General features: G+C 44.1%; 1 protein-coding gene across 6 annotated transcripts in view; it reads right to left on the bottom strand.

Annotated features, from left to right (window-relative positions):
- Positions 1-164: 164 nt before the first annotated feature.
- The window catches only part of LOC110841047 (kelch-like protein 10), a 41,889-nt gene continuing 23,673 nt past the window's right edge, over positions 165-18,380 (bottom strand). Inside the window, exons 1-10 of one of the 6 annotated variants that reach the window (XM_087356839.1) lie at positions 13,884-14,132; positions 11,001-11,188; positions 9,951-10,199; positions 8,319-8,598; positions 6,406-6,642; positions 5,383-5,552; positions 4,896-5,065; positions 3,897-4,055; positions 2,427-2,616; positions 165-1,939 (exon numbers count right to left, since the gene is read on the bottom strand). In XM_087356839.1, coding sequence (XP_087212965.1) covers positions 1,789-1,939; positions 2,427-2,616; positions 3,897-4,055; positions 4,896-5,065; positions 5,383-5,552; positions 6,406-6,642; positions 8,319-8,598; positions 9,951-10,199; positions 11,001-11,188; positions 13,884-13,985 — 1,896 coding nt within the window. In that variant the 5' untranslated portion in view covers positions 13,986-14,132 and the 3' untranslated portion in view covers positions 165-1,788. The other 5 variants (XM_087356840.1, XR_015537345.1, XM_087356841.1 and 2 more) reach the window with 5 other exon arrangements.

Raw genomic sequence — 18,380 nt, 5'->3', positions numbered from 1 at the left:
TCAATAAATTCAAGTTTCCTGTGTCTTAGCAGTCTATGCTAGAAGCCGGGAATTTAACGCATTGCACTTTGAACTATTTCACATATCTTAATGTTCCCGTAATAGACAGACACAATATGTCGACAAGGTTACAGTAAATGCTTAGTAACTGAAACGTCGCTGTAAACACCATAAAAATACACATTTATTGCTCTATGACTAATAACACTTATATACATTCTTTTTTAAAATGTTCCTTATGCAAGACCAAATCTTCGTACGAAGAGGCCGGCCACTGTCACGTTGGAACCAGTCGGCGTCAATCGGCAGACTCAATCTTCTCCTCTTTGCTTTTAAGGAAGTGCAGTGCGGTGCCACGTTTCCTCCATCGGTATTGCAGCAAGTAATCAGGTCGACTGTTTCGCCGTTCTTGTCAAACAATTTCCCGTCTATTACCGAATCGAAGTCTCGCTATCGTGTTTGCTAACGCCCGCCACACGTCAAGTTCTTTGCCAGATGATTCCACGATCCATTTTAATATTATACCGCAATCTGCTTCTAGCCGTATCAGACCACTGGCTCTCATTGCGAGTATAATGCCGTCAGCCAATCGCCTGAAGACGTGAGTCGAGCGAACTTAACGCGGGTGAAATAAATTGTCACGCGTGGTAATTGGGGGCGTGGCTCAAGGCCCAGGTTCATTCCCTGTAAAAACTTATCGGACCTTACGACTGCTGATCGACGCGACGTTCTGGTTTACAATTTTCCTCACCTGCTCGCAGAAACGACCGACAATCGTCCAACTCGTCAGCCAAAATGAGCCGAATAAATAAGAGAATGCCAGGCAATTCAATAGGCACGAGATTATACTCTGTCCATTCTATGTTGGGACCAGCGGCACACCTTCCAAGGCACACACAGCCGCACGTAAGTTTCACGAAAGTCGGTTAATTGGTTCAAACATTCTGAATGCGGGGCGGATGTGCCAACCCAGACACATCCATTAATTACAAGCTTCTTTGTCTGTATAAGAAAAGCAATGTGGTAAGAGAACAGTAGAAAGATCAAGGGTTAGATGGCAGAATAATATTAACAGCATCAAATAATGTGTGAGTACGTTGACTAAATCGATGTGGCTCAAGAATTGGACGACGGCAGGATGCAGCGAACACGGTAACGAAACGTCGCATTCCATAAAATGCAGGGAACTGTTTTTCAGTAGTGGAGCGCACTGTTAGATTCTCAAGGACTCTGCTCCTTGGATTTCGGCCAAAGAAAAATTACATGGGAATAAAACGAAAAAGCCGGCAGGCGCCAAAAATTATGACTGCCTTATTTATGGCATAAATTAACCATGGCTTACGTCCTCCATTAGGTATTACATCTCTTATTTCGGAACCCAAGGCCTACTCAAAAATCCCTTCCGCCTCCTGTTCTATCCGTTTTCATTTCACGAGTTCTACGTTACGAGGCTTAAATCAGAAGCTGATATCATGATTGATGGCAAGTGATCATTAATGTTTAATCATGACAAAGTTAATTGACATGATTACATCTTTTGTGATTAACTGCACGCGAGTATTTATAGACGAAAGAGGAGAAACGGCTATGTGTTAATGGAGAGAAATATTTTGAATAAAATTAAACGTCATTAAAATAATTAATTTCAATAAGACTTATTGAGCAGAAAATAACGAGGAGAAATAATTTTTCCTTTTTTATCTTTGTTTTCCTCCATAAAATACCAGTTATTTTTTAAGGAAAGTAATTATAGTAAATGTGTTTGTCGAGGTTGTAATCAACTGTAAACTATTGATTTTCCCAATCCAAAACTTTTTCACTATTCTCCTCCATCAATTTCTCCTTGTGTTTGTAGGCATAATCGCTTGCATTCGGTAGGTTCATGATGACACAAGTCGACATCCCGAATCTATAAACATTCATGTCCGCCGCCATGTACCTGCAATTTTAAATATTAAAAGTGAAAACAAACCCTTTTTTATCATTCATCAGTATTTTCTACATTCAAGTCAATTTTTATCACATTTCGCGAAAACAGTTATAGAAAATATGTGGCTCTACATGAGGTGAGGTAACTCATGAAGAGATGCGTCTTCTACATCAAATAATTTACTTAATATAAATTTAAAAGAAATGTAATTTGAATGTCAGTGACATTATTTAAAGAAATTAACCATTTTCTTAAAAATATATATACCTGTTTTCATTCAACCCCCCTTCTCTCACACCTTTTTCCGCGTGCTGCATTCAATGCCCTGAATAAGCAGTTAGAACCTCTGAAACGTCGGTCAGTTTCCACGACACTACACGGTGCAGCACCCGCAAGATCGCGGTCATCTTGACCGGAAATGATTCACATCCTAGTGCTTTTAGAAAGTAAGAGTTTGTGATTATATAGTCCTGAAGAAACAAACCAAGAAACAAACCATTTCTTTTTTTCGTCATTGTAAATTTCGACACCGTCATAACAACCACCAATGAAAAATAGCGTGTCGTCGATCACTTCTGCGTTGAAGTTTGTGCCTGGGACGTTCATGTCACGGATCTCGGTCCACGTGTCTTCTGCAGGGTCATACTTTTCGGTACTGAGCTGGCATGATGTTCTGTTGTGTCCTCCTGCACACACATTCCGTAATATGTCACATTATATACAAAAAAAATCTGCCAAACGAAACTTACTCTAACCCCATTCAGCGGGCCCTTCTTGATATTTATTACTCTGTCACCTGGCCATGAAATGTTTGGCCTTTATGGAGCCTTAAGATTCATTACCTTATTCACAAAAGTCGGTACATACATACATACTGTACTTCCTCAAATACGTTTTTATGTTATCCTTCCTTTTACGCCTATGTTACACAAGTGGTATCTTACCTTCAAGATTACCAATTAGAAATTTCTAGATATATATATATTTCTCGTAACTTTAATTCTTCACACTCCGTCCGTCTTACCCAACGGAATTTATGCTCTTAAAATTTGTAATTTAATAAACGTAAGGAATGGATGAAATACAGAAAAGTAAATTCATTCCCTTTTGCAGTGTTTGTATTAGTACCAGGAACGAAGTTAAGGATCAAATATCTACAATATTATTTTCGAACTTGTAGCTCGATTAGTGAACAAGGGAATCTATGAAGCATTTACCTCACATGTCTTCTGTAGTTTATTTACGGTACAGTAGAAACAGAATTGTTATAAACTACAGCGTCCCAAAATTCGCACAAACAAAAGCTTAATGTCACGTCTAATTTACATATTAGATCATAATACATATTAAGGTTATAATTACGCAGCTGAAACTTATGATTAAAGCGCCCTGAACCCTGATGTAAACACAAAGTAACCAGTCTCACTACATTCGTAGGCACTCTGTGCAGAGTAACGCCATTAATTTTCCCAGTAGGAACAGGAAATTGCACCTGACATCTGTTTACAGCTTCATGAAATTGCGTACGAAAATGGAGTTCAACAACAAACACAAGCTGCACTGTTTAGAACGGCATTACACAAGCAATTGACGAAAAGCAAAGAGTATAAAGAAACTGCTTTAAACCACCGGCTTGCTGTGGATAACACCATGGCAAACTGAAATATCCTTGCTACGAGAACAAAATATTTACCTTTAAAACTGGGACTGTGTGACAAATGGGGCATGCGTTAGTTGAGATACCACGAGAGATTATCTGTTACTAGTTAGTTAGTGGTATTTCGGGAGAATGTATCCGAAACCACGAATCAGGGTTAAAAATACCGACAAACTAACTCTGTAATGACCGGAGAAAAATGCTGTTCATAAAATCTCAGTCACTCTAAGAAAAGTAGGAAAACATTTCACAATAGATACGTTCTGTAATAAGGATAGAGGAGCATCACAGAATGTCGAGAGTTCTCACCTAGGACGTACAAACTGCCGCGGAAGACGACACAAGAATGGCCGGCACGTTCAGAATGCATTGGCGCGACGTACGTCCATCGGTTGGTGTCCGGGTCATAAACTTCCACCGAGTTAAATGAATCGTAACCATTACTTGCACCAGCGATGTATATTTTGTCTGTAGAAACAAATAAGCTATATGACATAAAATGTACATATATTTGATGTAGGCAGTGGCATTACACCGAGACAATCCATACTTAAATTTGTAAATCTATTAATGTACCCCCTTCGTATCACAGAAACTGAATGAACACGGCTGTTTCTGTTCATCTGTTTCGAATGCAGACAGTCAGCGTGTCAAAGAAAACGAGTTTAACTGATAAAAATTTAATATAAACAGCATAAAGTACCTAAATTAATGCATAATGTAAATGATGGTAAGTTATATCTTCTGTGAAACGAATTTTATTAAATTTGGTACAAGAGATGTACGGTAGAAGCTGCCAAGCGGTGCTCTACATTTATAATATAATGTGCTATTTACATGAGATTATAAACTGTCTCAAAAATATATTAAATCTGTATTACATAAGAGTCACTTTGATAGTTTGGTAGTTGTTTGCATTCACTCCTAGTGTACAATAAAAAGACAGAAGACGATGCAAAGGGACAGCTTACAAGATCAGGATAAAATCACGCACTCAGAACGTCAAGTCGTTGGAGTCTGTGAAATAACGTAGTACGTAGCACGGATAAAAGAAATGGATTTAAAAGAAAATGGGACAATGGGAAACTAAGTTCAAGAGCGACGAGGGATGTCTTTATGTTGACAGCAAAACGTTCCTCTGAAACGTCGGTAGAAGCCAAACGACGGTCATCTTCTTACTTGCCATCGTGAGAACCTCAAATTCTACGATTCCTTCAAACTTTCTTGCGTTGTTACACGCAGACAGACAGACAGACGCCTCGCCTTTTGCACTAATTCACACATTAGTGTTTCACAGCATTTATGTACCATTCAGTACAGCCGCACTTGCATTGCATCGCTGCGAGTTCATAGGAGCGATCCACGACCACTGGTTTGTCTTGCATTCGTATCGTTCCGCCGTTTTGTGATCTAGACGACCATCGCAACCGCCAATGGCGTACACTTCTCCTCGCAGAACAGCCAAACTTAAATTGCGTCTGAAACGATAAAAATACACGCTTTGCTATGCTCATTTATTGCTGATTCAGATGCAATTCCTCTCGCAGAACGCAATTGTTCTCTCGTCATTGTTAAATCATAATTCAAATGAATTAACAAGCAAATCGTATTCTTTAGACCAACATTGTCACAAAAGTCCTAAAACCTATTCACACATTGTACGATGCTCCTATATGTGAGTGGTACAATTTTAAATCCACTGCCAACATTTATATCTTGACTAACAGAGCGACTATCAGCTTTTGAAGTAGGACTCTGCTCGAAGGAGTTCGTTAGTTTTCGAACTGCATCTTACCTGGGTTCATGCATAGGCGCCACCTCGCGCCACGTCTTCGTAACAGCGTTGAAGCAGCGACATGAGCTTAAGACTTCCTCGCCGTCATAACCACCGATGACGTAAATGTCGAAACCTATTACAGCAGTGCCATGGAAGCCTCGCGGACCGATCGAGTCAACGCCCTCCACCTGCAAGAACGACAGGTCGTGGCTTTATGTTTCTTTGGGTCATAATTTCTACTAATGTTAAGTCCTTACATTAGAGTCCAAGCAACCACCGGAGCAGAGGTACAACCCACAACAGCGGACCGAAATTGCTACACTGTGAACGGTGACCGGGCCTACCACACTCGACAAAGACCGTGAGAAATGAAATTGGAGCAATGGTCGAATTATGGGAGGCGGAGGAAAGAGGAACACACGAAGAAAAACTTTAATATTACCATGTAAGATTTGTGATCAACAGCTAACATTTCAGGTTTGTATGATGGAAAAGCCAGATGTTGTTGTTTTAGGTTTTTCGACGCAAAGCTGGAGGCAGTACGTCCCCCACCCCACCCCACCCCACCCCACCCCAAACAGTGTGTCAGCCTTCTAATTCACCCGGCATTACCACCCAGAAAGCGAACATCGACAGTGATCAGTAATTCATTTATTACGTTGAAATCCACACTGATCATTAATGATGATTTCGTTTCGTGTTCAAAATCAGCAAACAGGTTGCAATGACAGTTGATGTACGACGCGAATTTTAAATTGTATTTAAGGCAAACTTCACACTTTTCGTTGATTCCTATCAGAACTTACATTTTACATAAGACACGACATTTAATCCATTCATTTATTCTTTTTAATTAATTTAATTGGAGCTTCTCTTAAAAAATGTGTTCACTGCCATGGAAATAAAAGAGGCAAAGAGGTTTGTGAGTTAGCATAAATAAGCAATTACTTGGTAGAAATAAGCAAAAAAATAGAAAAGTTAGTTATATCTTGGAGGCGTCATTTAACAAGGCACGATAAAAGCAGGATGAGTGAAACTCACCACACTCCACCGGTTTGCTCGTATGTCGTAAGTTTCAATAAAATCTGTCCGCCTATCTTCACGAAGCCCACCAATAGCAAACAGAATGTCCTGTGGGATTCGTGGTTGGGCAATTGTTCTTGTCATTGATTCTTTGTCTTCCTTCGTCATCATTTCTGAGTCGTGCAGAAACGCGTTCGTCTCCAATATCACGGGTCTGCACGCCTCATTTTCTGTCACGTACGGGTGCTTCGATATCTGTCGAACAGTTCAATGTCGACCTTATAAACTCTTATTAAGGAATGCCATAAATCATAGCACGTTTCATTGCAGAGGAGAAAATAAATTCACGCAAAATTTGTTTGGAAACTCACATAATAGACTAAGGTATATAAAGGATAATATGCTTTTGGTTTACGTAACGACGCTCTTAACAAATGCACAGGTTGTGGAGGGAAGCGAAAACAAAGTTAAATCGACCCTACAGAAATGTACTGAAATGTGTTTCAACAAAGTTAATTACTGCAGTAAGTGTTGCATTTTGAGATAGATTCAAAAATTGTAATTTATTTCTCGTCTATCCAGTACGAGACGCACGCTGCGAACACCACAATTTTTTTGATTCGACAACTTGAATTAATCGTCAAAATTACGTGTCATCGAAAGAAAATTATGAAAAATAGTTGCTTCGAGTTTCGAGGGAGGCAACCTTCTGCATGTTGATATTTGTGTTGAAGGTCCGTCAACACAACAGCGTGTCAATATGGGCTCAATGTCTATTAAGATCCATTGTATGTTTCGACCTTAATTGGTCATTATCAGGAAGTTTTCTTTAAGTATTCGAAACTAGTAGATATGAATGCTAAATTGTAAAGACATTTGGAGCAGGTAAGATTTTCATGGATCCGTGTGATTATTTCACATAAGAGGTGAGTGGCTGAAATTACAGGACATTTGACCTAGAGTAGAAACATTTTTTCTCTCGGGTTAAAGCACGTGCTGAAATGTATGAAAGAAAATCTTAAGTTGTATGGTTGCTTTGTGAGATGATTGTTAAAATATTAAAATGTTAAAGCTGTCTATGAGTTTGAAACCCTTCGAGTAATTTACTCTTGGATGTAGAACGAAGCTTTCTTGTTGCAATTTTCGGGTATCTATTGTCCCTATGTGGTCAATCAGCTGAAGATTATTCTCCTAAGTGATCTCGGGTTGACTATATATATCGTCGGAGATGCGTGAAATTATTATAGCAGCTAAGACACGCTTCTTATGGCAGTAGGATCTTAGGTTAAGTAGAACGCTGAGCCAGAAGACGTGATTTATCTGTTGGAGGATTTTTATATTCGAGCTGAGTAGACGTTTGAATGTAGTTAACGGTGGAATTCTGTAGTTGAACTGAAACACGTAATGGATCCTAATAAACGCTGAGACTTTATTCAAAGATTGTAGGGCAGACGGACTGTCAAACTAACGGACACTTACAAACGATGAATAAAATACGATTATTGACTCCAACCACAAACCTGCATAAAAGGACGAATCAAATATTTATTTTACACATACACACATACTATGCCAGCGTGTTACAAGCTGCATTTCACAGGTAGTTACTCTAACCATGGAATCTAAGGTAATCTGGGGATTTCTTACGCAGAAAATTTTGTGCGGAATAAGGCATTCAAATCATTATGTAATTTTCACGTTGTTATTGTAAGGTTTTAACCAGAATAGGAATTTGTCAACAGATTCTGTTAAAGCCCATCAGTATTAAATTCAATGAACATCCATTTAGACGATCTTGAGCTGCTTACACGTGACGAAGGAAAAGGCCCACGATTTTCATTAATTACGTACTTACGAACATGTGTGAAAAGGGAATTTAAAATGCGGTTTTTTTTTCCCATAAACATCCAAGATTTCAGGGGCATACTGACCTCCTCCTTGAAAAACTTTGCGTCAAGTAATCCCAGTCTGACGCCCTTCAAAAGGCCCGCGATGTGACTTTTCCTGTTATCCGGGTCGTGGTTAATCCACCGGAGAATGCACTTCCACACAACTTCCTCGTTCTTCACGTTAAGTTCCTCGGACTCGATTATCGATTGTAGTTCCTCTACAGGCAGTTCCAAAAGTTCTTCGCTCTGCTGAGACACTTTCACGAAGTGGCGCTGAACGAAGCGACGAGTGTGAGTCTCAAGGTCGGTGCAGAAGTGACACCTGCGACAGCATAAGAGCCGGTTCATAATCGATCTCCTTCGAACTCTGACACATTGAAACACTGCAGCAAGAACTGAATTCTCAAACATTTGCACACTACGGTATTTCGCCTGGAGTTTTATCTCAGCCCTTTGAAGCTAGATTGAGTGAGACTGAGAAGAGACAAATGGAGAGGCAAGAGCGAGAGACGCTTCGTTTAACCGGGGAAAAATGGAAAGTTTTCGGCTCTGAATGTTCCCAGGCAATGTCCGCTCGTCTTCGTGATAAAGTTTAAGGTTGATACAAAAGCACGGTGTACACAAGTAAATAAGGCAGTGAGAAGAGAAGTGTAGAATTTAGAATTCTGGCATTAACCTTCGCGATAAGACGTTGTGTTAACTGTGTGTGTTAATCCAGTGAAACCTCGTTTAACCGGATTATATGGGGGGACCATCGGTCGGAAAAGCCGATAAGTTGAATGAGCGAGGTAGAGGGGAACGTGGTCATGGATTTGAACAAATAAGTAAAGAATCAATACAGATTTTCCTCGTCAGCGGATAACGCGGGAGTTTCGCACGCACAAGCCGACGGCAAAAGTCACTCGTGAGTGCTGTTAGAGGAAGTTTCTGTATTGAAATAGGGAATGTATTAGTCATTCTGTCCATCGCATGCAGTGGCGGTTCTGGTGTGATTCTGCCGATGCCAGTTCATTTGCTTGCTGTATTGTCCTGAACAAGAAGGAGTAGGGGTTCAGCTTCTATGGGAACCAGCTGGGTTTTTTGTCTTTGCCCGATAATAACCAATTCTCTAAATGCCTTGAAGTGTTCATAATAATCAGCAAAATCTTGGTTTGAGGTTAGATCAATGAACTGTACCAAATGGACATCGCTTTAAAGAATTCCGCCGGTGGAAACCGATCACAACCGACCTGGTTGAAATTCTGTCGCTTAATGTGGGAATCGGATAATCGAGGCTCGGTTACAAGAAGTTTTGCTGTATGCAGAAAGATGTGGGTTGAATGTTGGTTTTTATATTGGGAGGATTATGTAAGAATTAAGAAATGCCGCAGAGAAAGATAGATAGAAGGAAAGGAATTCGAGAGGAATAGGTCGTGATTCACGTTCTACATGATGGAATTAGTCATCTGCTAGTCATAATGACGATAAAAACATATGCAGTTAAATAGGAATGCTTAAATCAGAAGCATAATCATAACCAGCCAAAAGCCCTGACCTACAACCCTTTATAATTTGACCAGTACTCAGCCAGAGGCTTTAATCTCTGACCTGGCACTTGGCTGCTCTCTGAGTGGAGCTCTTCGCTGCAGCAACGAAGACTCGCGTCACAGCAAATGACAAATGAACGTCAATTACCTTGCGAATCGCAAGATGCCGATACAGTTGTCGAGGTCCATCGTGTTCTTGAGGAAGTCGCAGCAGAGTTCAGTAACGGCTTTTAACCACAAATAGTCAGCCGTCCCAAGCAGCTGACGCGCGTTGTCGGAGTGGATGCTCACCTCCCGCAAATAAACACATTCCAGTATCTGGGTCATCACGTCCGAGCTAATTCCGTGCAGGAGAATATCAGTCTCCTCACTGGTGTGCAGTGTTGTGAAAAGTTTCCTGAAACGTCATGAAGCAGTCAGCGATTTGGAGAAACGGCGAGCAGAAAATTACAAGTCACGCATGTAAATTTTAGGATTTTACAACTCACGTAGCTAAAAGAAAAAGTATAATTTTGTCAACGTTCTAGCGCCACTTGACAATGAAAATTAAGAAATCCCACCAGAAAATTGAGGCCAACACAAAATCTTTTCGTAATGAGCCCACGAACGATTCTCTCTTAACAATGAAACATTTCTCGAGAAGTTTTTTGTTACAGTTTATTACATTTCAGACAGAGCAATACACAGAAGTTTTCAATGTTCCGGACAATGACGTGACGAAGGTGCATTACCAACTTGCTTCTGGACGTTGTCGATCGTCTTTATGTATTAAAACCAAGACCTTTTTTAAATGGATTCTATTTCTCCCTCCAGTTTGATTGACTGTCACCTTGGTACAACCGCACTTACAAATTAATACAAAAAGCACACCCGTCTTCTTGTAAGTTGCGTCGTGTTGTCTCGTAGAAATTATTGGACGTTTCAGAGATACTTACTGCCTCCATCATCAACAAAAAAGACGGTAAATACGTCTGAAATATCACTCAGTTTCTACGGCGCAACGTCCAGAAGACATTAGTCTTCTTAAACACCGCCGTGAGATTCCATGGCCATAAAGAAATTACCAAAGATAAAAATACTGCTTTCTGCAACAAAGACGATATAACATTTCACATACTAACTGACGTCTGACATGTCCTAAAGTCCTATAATGTCCTTATTTAACATGTTATTTAAACACGTCAGTAAAGAAACAAACCTGAAATATGTGCTATACGTCGAGAGAATCACTCTGTGGACAGGAAAAACGCCGCCATCTTCCAACCTCAACACCGCGTCACATAGAAGATTCTCCTCTCTCAACTCATTCAGAGGGACCAATTTTTCGGTGAATACGCACCTGCCGTCATGATGAGAACAGCTGCAATGTTCGCTTAACTCCATCTCCTGAAAAACAGTCCAGGTTTTTCTTCATACTGACACGTGTGCACATCAACTGAGAGTTACTGAGGTCGAACACGGTACTGACAATATAATGGTAAAAAATGCATAATTCGGAGCTTTATAGTTCTATTAACTAAATAATTAATTGTAGGCTGATCAGATAAAGGGTGATGAGATGGGCGTGGCATGTAGTACACATGGCAGAGACAATAAATATGACATTTTAATCGGAAAACCTGATAGGAAAAGGCCACTTGATAGTCCTATGTATTGCTTGGATAATATTAAAATGGATCTTTGAGACGTGGGGAATGACGGTGTGGCTTGAGGATTTGGTTTAGAGCCGTCGTCTTGTAAACACGGGAATGAAACTTCATTTTTCATAAAAGGCGAGACATTCGATTACCTAGGCTACTATTAGATTCTCAAGCGGGACTCAGAGTCAGTTTGTTTCTTAGTTATAGAAATGCCTGTTGAGATTCAATACAAAATGACAAAGCTCTAAATGTGACTTACATAGGCAATATTAAGTCATGCCGCGTGTTTGTCATTACTGACAGCAGGTTAATTCTTCTTATAAGTAAATTACGTAGACGTTAAGTATAAAATAGTAATGTAATCTCTAAAGCTTTAGATGCTCCATTTCCGAGGAACCGATTTAAGAAATTACGAAAAAGATATGTCATAGAAATTATGTGATATTTGATTTAGAAACAGACAGTTAACAAATAAGTTTTGGAAAAGAAGGCAACGCCTTTTCTTAGATATAAAAATTTTCGAGTTCTTCTCTCTCTGTGGAACTAAGAGTGCTTAAGAGCTTATATGATTAATGATTTCCTTCCTATGTTACACATTTATATACACTACAAGCACAATACGTCATTTAAAATTATCAAATGAACGCGAGAATTACATTTGTGAACAGTCACAAAAGCTGTACATTGTTCTACCTCACTGCTTCCCAAACGTTTTTCTTCATTACCCAAAACCGCTTATCTGAAAGTCCTTTTTACCTAATGTAGGCAAAACACTAACTGCACAGAAAACATGTGACACGTGAAGAGAGATCGGTAAAATATAGGAAGTAAGCAATATGTTTGATGCAAAGTCTTTATTTTAAACATCTTTAAATATTTTAGCAGCCATAAAAAATTGGTAATTATTCACCATGAAAATATTTTATCACCCAGGTCCCAGCTAATGAATACAAAGCCACTGCTTCATCTTATATTCTACGTCTGCAAAATTGGGAGGAATTGGGTGTAAGTTGCAAATAAATACTTGTTAGACTGTTTTAGAGCATCGGTGCACAATGACTGATCTCTTTCTTCAGAGTAATTCTTCTACACTTTTACGGTAAATTTTAATGTGTATTCCGACGTGTGTCGTTACCCAAAGAAAAACCACTTTTACCTTATTTGGGTAATTTACCCGAGTTTGAGAAGCACTGTTCTACCGAATGCGTGGATGAGGCCTACATCACGCCACTCACATACTGGAAAGTGCAAGATATTCTATGGAAAGTCGAGTGGTACTCGGCTTGTCAAAAAATAGTCCATTTTCCTTACTGAACTAGAGGGTTCATCACAGTGTTCAAAAAAGTCTGCCACCGGACTCTATCTTGAGCAAGCTGCATCAAGTTCGATCCATCGATTCCTGTCTCCCTAAGGTATATCTTAATGTTATCTTCTCACTTATGCCTAGGTGTTCCCAGCGGTCTCCTCCCTTCAGGCCTACCGACTAATACCTTGTAAACACGCCTCCCTTCCCCATGCGTGCTGCATGACCCGCCAAAATTATCCTCCTTCGATTTAATCATCCTAACAATATCAGCATAGGATTACAGGTCGTGATGCTCATTATTATGTCATTTTCTTAATGATCTGGCTCCATCTCTTTTAGGTCCAAATATCTTCCTTAATACTCTGTTCTCAAAGACACTCAATCTATGTTCCTCCATCAAAGTGAAGACCAAGTTTCGCACCCATATATCACAACTGGCAAAATTATACTCTGGTTTATTTTAATCTTAATTTTCTTTTGATATCAGGCGTGAGGACAAAAGAATTTGTAGTCAATGATGACAAGAGTTCCCCGGATTTAATCCGCTGTTTCAGGAAGATAATGAGAGGGAGAGTCATCGATAATTAGGCATATAATACCGAAATAAAAATTCTTTGCAATTCCCTAAAACGCTTTAATATTGTCGATGTATCCAGAGATGTAAAGTGTTAGAATTATTACTCAGAATATATATCCCACTTCTTAACATCCACATATTTTTATTAAGATTCTGGGCTACGAAACACGTTTTATTCCTTTAAAATTGTAAAATGTTAATTGCCTACTTGAATATTGTTTTACTATCAATGATGCCGTGAACAAACAGAAGTCAATGCAATATTACTTGAAATTGTGTTAGAAAGAAGGCAAGCCTAATTCTCTTACACAAGTTCACAAATGCATATGAAAATATTAAATGCGATAAACAACAATAATAAATAGGAATCCCTCACCTGAAACTTTGTTCAACTGTGAGAGACCTCAATGTCCAACAGCAATGATAAATTGAATCAGAAATAAAATGGAGAGATTGGAGGGCAGTATCACAGAATTCTTAATAATTCTTATGTAAGATAATTAATTGTGATATTCTAAAAAGTTTTTAACAGCACAAAATTATCTAGTCTACACACACTTCTTCTACAAGCGAAGCACAGATCAGCTCTTTCCGCACTGTCGAAAGCGGATTGTTTACGGCAATAGTGAACCATAACAACGCCGAATAAACAGATGACATAACAATTAGTTTCTTAGGTAACGGAATGGAGTGCAATACGGTTCATCCAGGCACTAGAGCAAAGCGCTCCTTTCTTTTATCAAGGTCATTCGGCAAAAAAGTGTAAAGAAGACGGGTTTACTCGGCATTGATGTTACCTAGGAAACGTCATCTGTTTACTCGGCATACAATGAACGGAAGGGGGTTAAAACACTTGACCAACCCCCCTTCTGGAGGGGGGGGGGTTGATTGCGTTTCAAAATCTTACTCAAGTGTTTTAACCCCCTTCCTTTCATTGTATTTATTGCCTAAATATAATTTAAATACATTTGTTTACTCGGCATTGTTGTGCAGTTTCACAGACAAGCTATAAAATGGGTCAAAACAACGCAGTATCTGGGGGTTACACTTGATACCGGGCTTACCTGGTCGACGCACGTCAAACAGGTGGGAAAGAGGGCGGTGAAACGATTGAGCGTGCTAGGCTCGCTCCTTAATAGGAGAAGTGGCCTGTCCATCAGGAACGGAGTGCTACTCCACAAGCAGCTCATCATTCCCATGATGGATTACGCATGCCCGATCTGGAGGTCAGCTGCCCGCAGCCACGTCCGGAAGCTGCAAGTGTTACAATCCAAGTGCCTTCGCATTGCTACTAACGCGCCTTGGTACGTTTGTAACAGGCAAATACACGAGGATTTGGGGATCCCGCTCTTTGCCGACCACAACAGAGCACTGACTGAGAGATTTGACTTGAAGTTAGCTGGTGTGGGGATCCCCTTAGTCCGGCAACTCAGGCGGCACTTGTTCCGAACTAGGGCTGACAGGGGTCACCCAAGGGCAACCGAGGGCGACTGATGTTCAGCAGGCCAGCCGAGGCTGTCCCCAAAAGACGGCCAAGTCGGCACAACGAGTAGTCTGACTCCTCGGCTACACTGACTGGTGTTTTCCGTGCTTCTCCTCAGTTGTAAGGCAATCATGGAGGCCTTCAGCTGAAGTGATTCCCCCCCCCCAAGCTGCAGAGGCGTTCAGCCGAAACGGCCACTCCCTCTCTGGGTTCAAACCCCAGGGAACGAACCAACTAAAATTTTCTGGACAAGTTGCCTGACGACATAACCTCCAATCAGCAGCAACAAACCCTAGTTTCAATGGTCAAGGCTCCTGCCACGACCGAACCCCGTATTAGGTGTTAGATCCGGGGAACGAGGTGGCCATGCTATTGGTGCGGCCGGACCAATCCACCGACCTAGGAAACGGTTGTTGAGGTACTCGGGCGTTTCTCCCAGGTAATGCAGAGAGATAGGACATTGGCGATAGCGAACTGATCTCTGCTCTCGGATTGACTGATCTCTACTCTCCATGGAAGGAAACGAGCTGGCCTTTCTAAAGGCCCACCTCCCTGAGCTGCTCCAGCAGGTCCGGAAGCAGCTCATGGACGCCATCGCCGCGGAAAAGAAGATGCAGCGGTCAGCAGCAGCAGCAGCCGTGGCCGGAGGGCCTACTCGAGCCAACGCCGGCAAGAGGAAAGCCAACGAGTTCGACTTCTCCAACTCGGGCGGTTGGTCGGAACCCGCATCTAGGCGCCCGGTGCCCGGGCCACTGTCCGGAGCCGGGTCCACTCCTCTGCCGGCACCGGCAAAAGTTCATCGGCCCGATAGCCCTGCGGTAGCAGCATCATCCACCACCGCTTCCACGGGCGAACAAGCCACCTCGTGTGGCCGGCAACTCGGCAGCTACGCTGAGGTCAGCGCGTCGTACACCGGGGTAGTGGCCGGGCGACCGGTTAAAGGGGCGACTGCTGGGGTGGATTCCTCGGCACCGCTCCCCACTAAAGCCGGGGCCTCGCAAGAGGTTACAAGAGTGAGGGACGTGAAGTCGTCCCGCGGACCTCCACCCGCTCACCCCGCCCCGCTGAAAACGCCAAGCGGGACAGTGAAGCCCTCAGCCAAGGTACCCGGCTCCCAGCCGGGACCCGCTTCCTCGATGGAGGAGGCACTTGGGCGCAGGTCTCCACGGGCTTCCGGGTGACCTATCCGGGCCGCTCACTGCCGTGTCATCTGACGCCGCTTCTTCCCACGCTCAAGTGGACAAAACGGCTAAGAGGGAGCGCCGTAACAAAACCCCGGTGTACGTCTCTGGGGTGAAGGACGTACGCGGCTTCCTGCATAGGATTCGCGCGGAGTCGGCCTGCGGGATCGTGGCGCAGATAAAGGGAGACCTCGTGACTCTTGTGCCTGAGACCGCCGACGGGTTCCGGGCCACCGTCAGGGTCCTGCGGTCCCTCGGTGAGGGCGAGGGTGTGAGTTTTCACACATTCTCCCTCCCCGAGGATCGGTGTGTGCGCCTGGTGATAAAAAAACCTGGGCGTGCGCATGCCCGAGGCCGAGATACGCTGGGAGCTGGCCGCCATGCACATTGCTGTGCAGGGTGTCCTGCAACTGCGATCGAGGCGCCGGGCCATGGACCAGGACGTTGACCGTCCCCTTACGCCACACTTCATTGTGTCGGTAGCACGGGACCCCGACGTGGCGAAAGTGCGTTCCCTTACCGAGATCTGCGGTTTGCGGGTCAAGATGGAAACGTACGTCGCACCGAAGGGGCCCACGCAGTGTAAGCGGTGCCAACGCTTCGGGCACAAGCAGCGGAACTGCGGTTATGCACCTAGGTGCGTGGCCTGCGGGGACGCCCACCCATCCGGGTCGTGTGCCACCTCCAAGCAGCAGCTTAAGTGCTGCAGCTGCGGGGGCAACCACACTGCGAACTATAGAGCTTGCAGTAAGTGGAAGGAAGCCAAGGCGGCCGCTGCACAGCGTGCGAAAGAGAATCGCGGCCAAAAGACGGCGTCTCCACGCGCCTGCCAGCGCCCAAATCGGCGCCAGATAAGCCTTCCCTCGAACAGGAGAACTTGGGCCTGGGTGGAACCACGTGATCCGTGGTGGCCGCGTCGTCAAGGCTGCGGCTATGAAAAACCCCGCCCCAACGCCATCTGGCGCCACTGTACGGACTGAGCGGCAGGCTGTCCCCAAGAGCGGCCGTGCCAAGCCCGCTCGTCCTGTGGTGCCGGTGGCAAATTCCACTGCACCTGCACCTGCTCCCAAGAAGACTGGCCCCACCCCACCCAAGGGTCAGTCACCGCTCCAGGACATCTCAGATGTCCTGGAGACCCTCTCGCCACGGGTCTGCATCGAGTTGACACGCCGTCTCCTCGCCGCGATCCATTCCCTCCCACCCGGGGGGTCTCGTCCGCGAGCCCTCCTCTAAACCGTTCTCCTCTTCATGGCCGACAATGACTGCACGACCTAGAGGTCACGGTGGCAAGGCCTTGCGGCTGGCTTAGTGGAACGCCGACGGTGTTCGCGACAGGAAGCTGGAGCTGGAGCAGTTCCTCGGCGACTACGGAGACGATGTTTGCCTCCTGAACGAGACGCACCTCACGTCGGGTCGGGCCTTGAGGTTCGCGAACTACGTTTGCCACCGTACGGACCGCCCGACGCTGGGGGGCGGCACAGCGATCCTTGTCCGCAGGGGCATTGATCATTACCCTGTGCCGGTCTCGGGTCTGCAGCAACTGGAAGCAACCGCCATTCACCTGGTGCTGGCAACCAGGAAAGCCAAGCTCGTGGCGGCATACCTCGCACCCCACCGGCCCTGGATTGAGTCGGACCTGTCCTATTGCCTGGTGACCTCAACGCGAAGCACACGGACTGGAATTCTAGGCTGATCTCTGCTAGGGGCTCGCTCCTGCGTGATTACGCCAACAGAAATTCCTGCTTGATCTACGGGCCGGACTCCCCAACCACGGCTCCTTACACACACAATGCAACCCCCGACGTCCTTGATATTGTCCTCCTCAAGGACTTCGTCCTACCGGTGCACCTGACAGTCTGCTCCGCACTCAGCTCAGATCACCTGCCCGTCCTCATCGACACCACGTGCCGATCGTCCTTTCAAAACCTGCCTGATCGCCCGGACTTCGCGAGAATGGACTGGGCTGCATTCCAGGCTTGCCTCGAAAGCAAACTCCCGGGGAATCCCGTGGTAAACGACGAGGAGGCAATCGACAAGTGCGTCGAGTAGCTGACCAGTGCTATCCTGGAAGCCACAGCAGCGTCCGCTCCTAAGCTTCGACCCCGCGTTGACAGGCGACCGCTTCTGCCCGCTAGTATTCGGGATGAAATACGCCTGAAGAACCGGCTGAGGAGGCGGTGGCAGGTCACGAGGGACCCCGCTCTTAAGACCCAGGTCAATCGACTCCAGAGGTCGGTGACCTATCGTCTCAACGAGTGGCGGAACGAACAGTGGAGCGATACGCTCGAATCCTTGGACTGTGAGGACCAGTCGCTTTGGAAGATGACCAAGCGGGTGATGCGAGTCCCCACTCCGTCGCCCCCCTTGGTAGTGCCGGGAGGACTGGCTCTC

Source organism: Zootermopsis nevadensis, unplaced genomic scaffold (genome assembly GCF_977971745.1).
Source record: "Zootermopsis nevadensis isolate Lab colony 2312 unplaced genomic scaffold, Znev_1.0 Znev_ptg000028l, whole genome shotgun sequence".
Classification (NCBI taxonomy): Eukaryota; Metazoa; Arthropoda; class Insecta; order Blattodea; family Termopsidae; genus Zootermopsis; species Zootermopsis nevadensis.
This window is presented reverse-complemented; position numbering and strand designations above follow the sequence as displayed.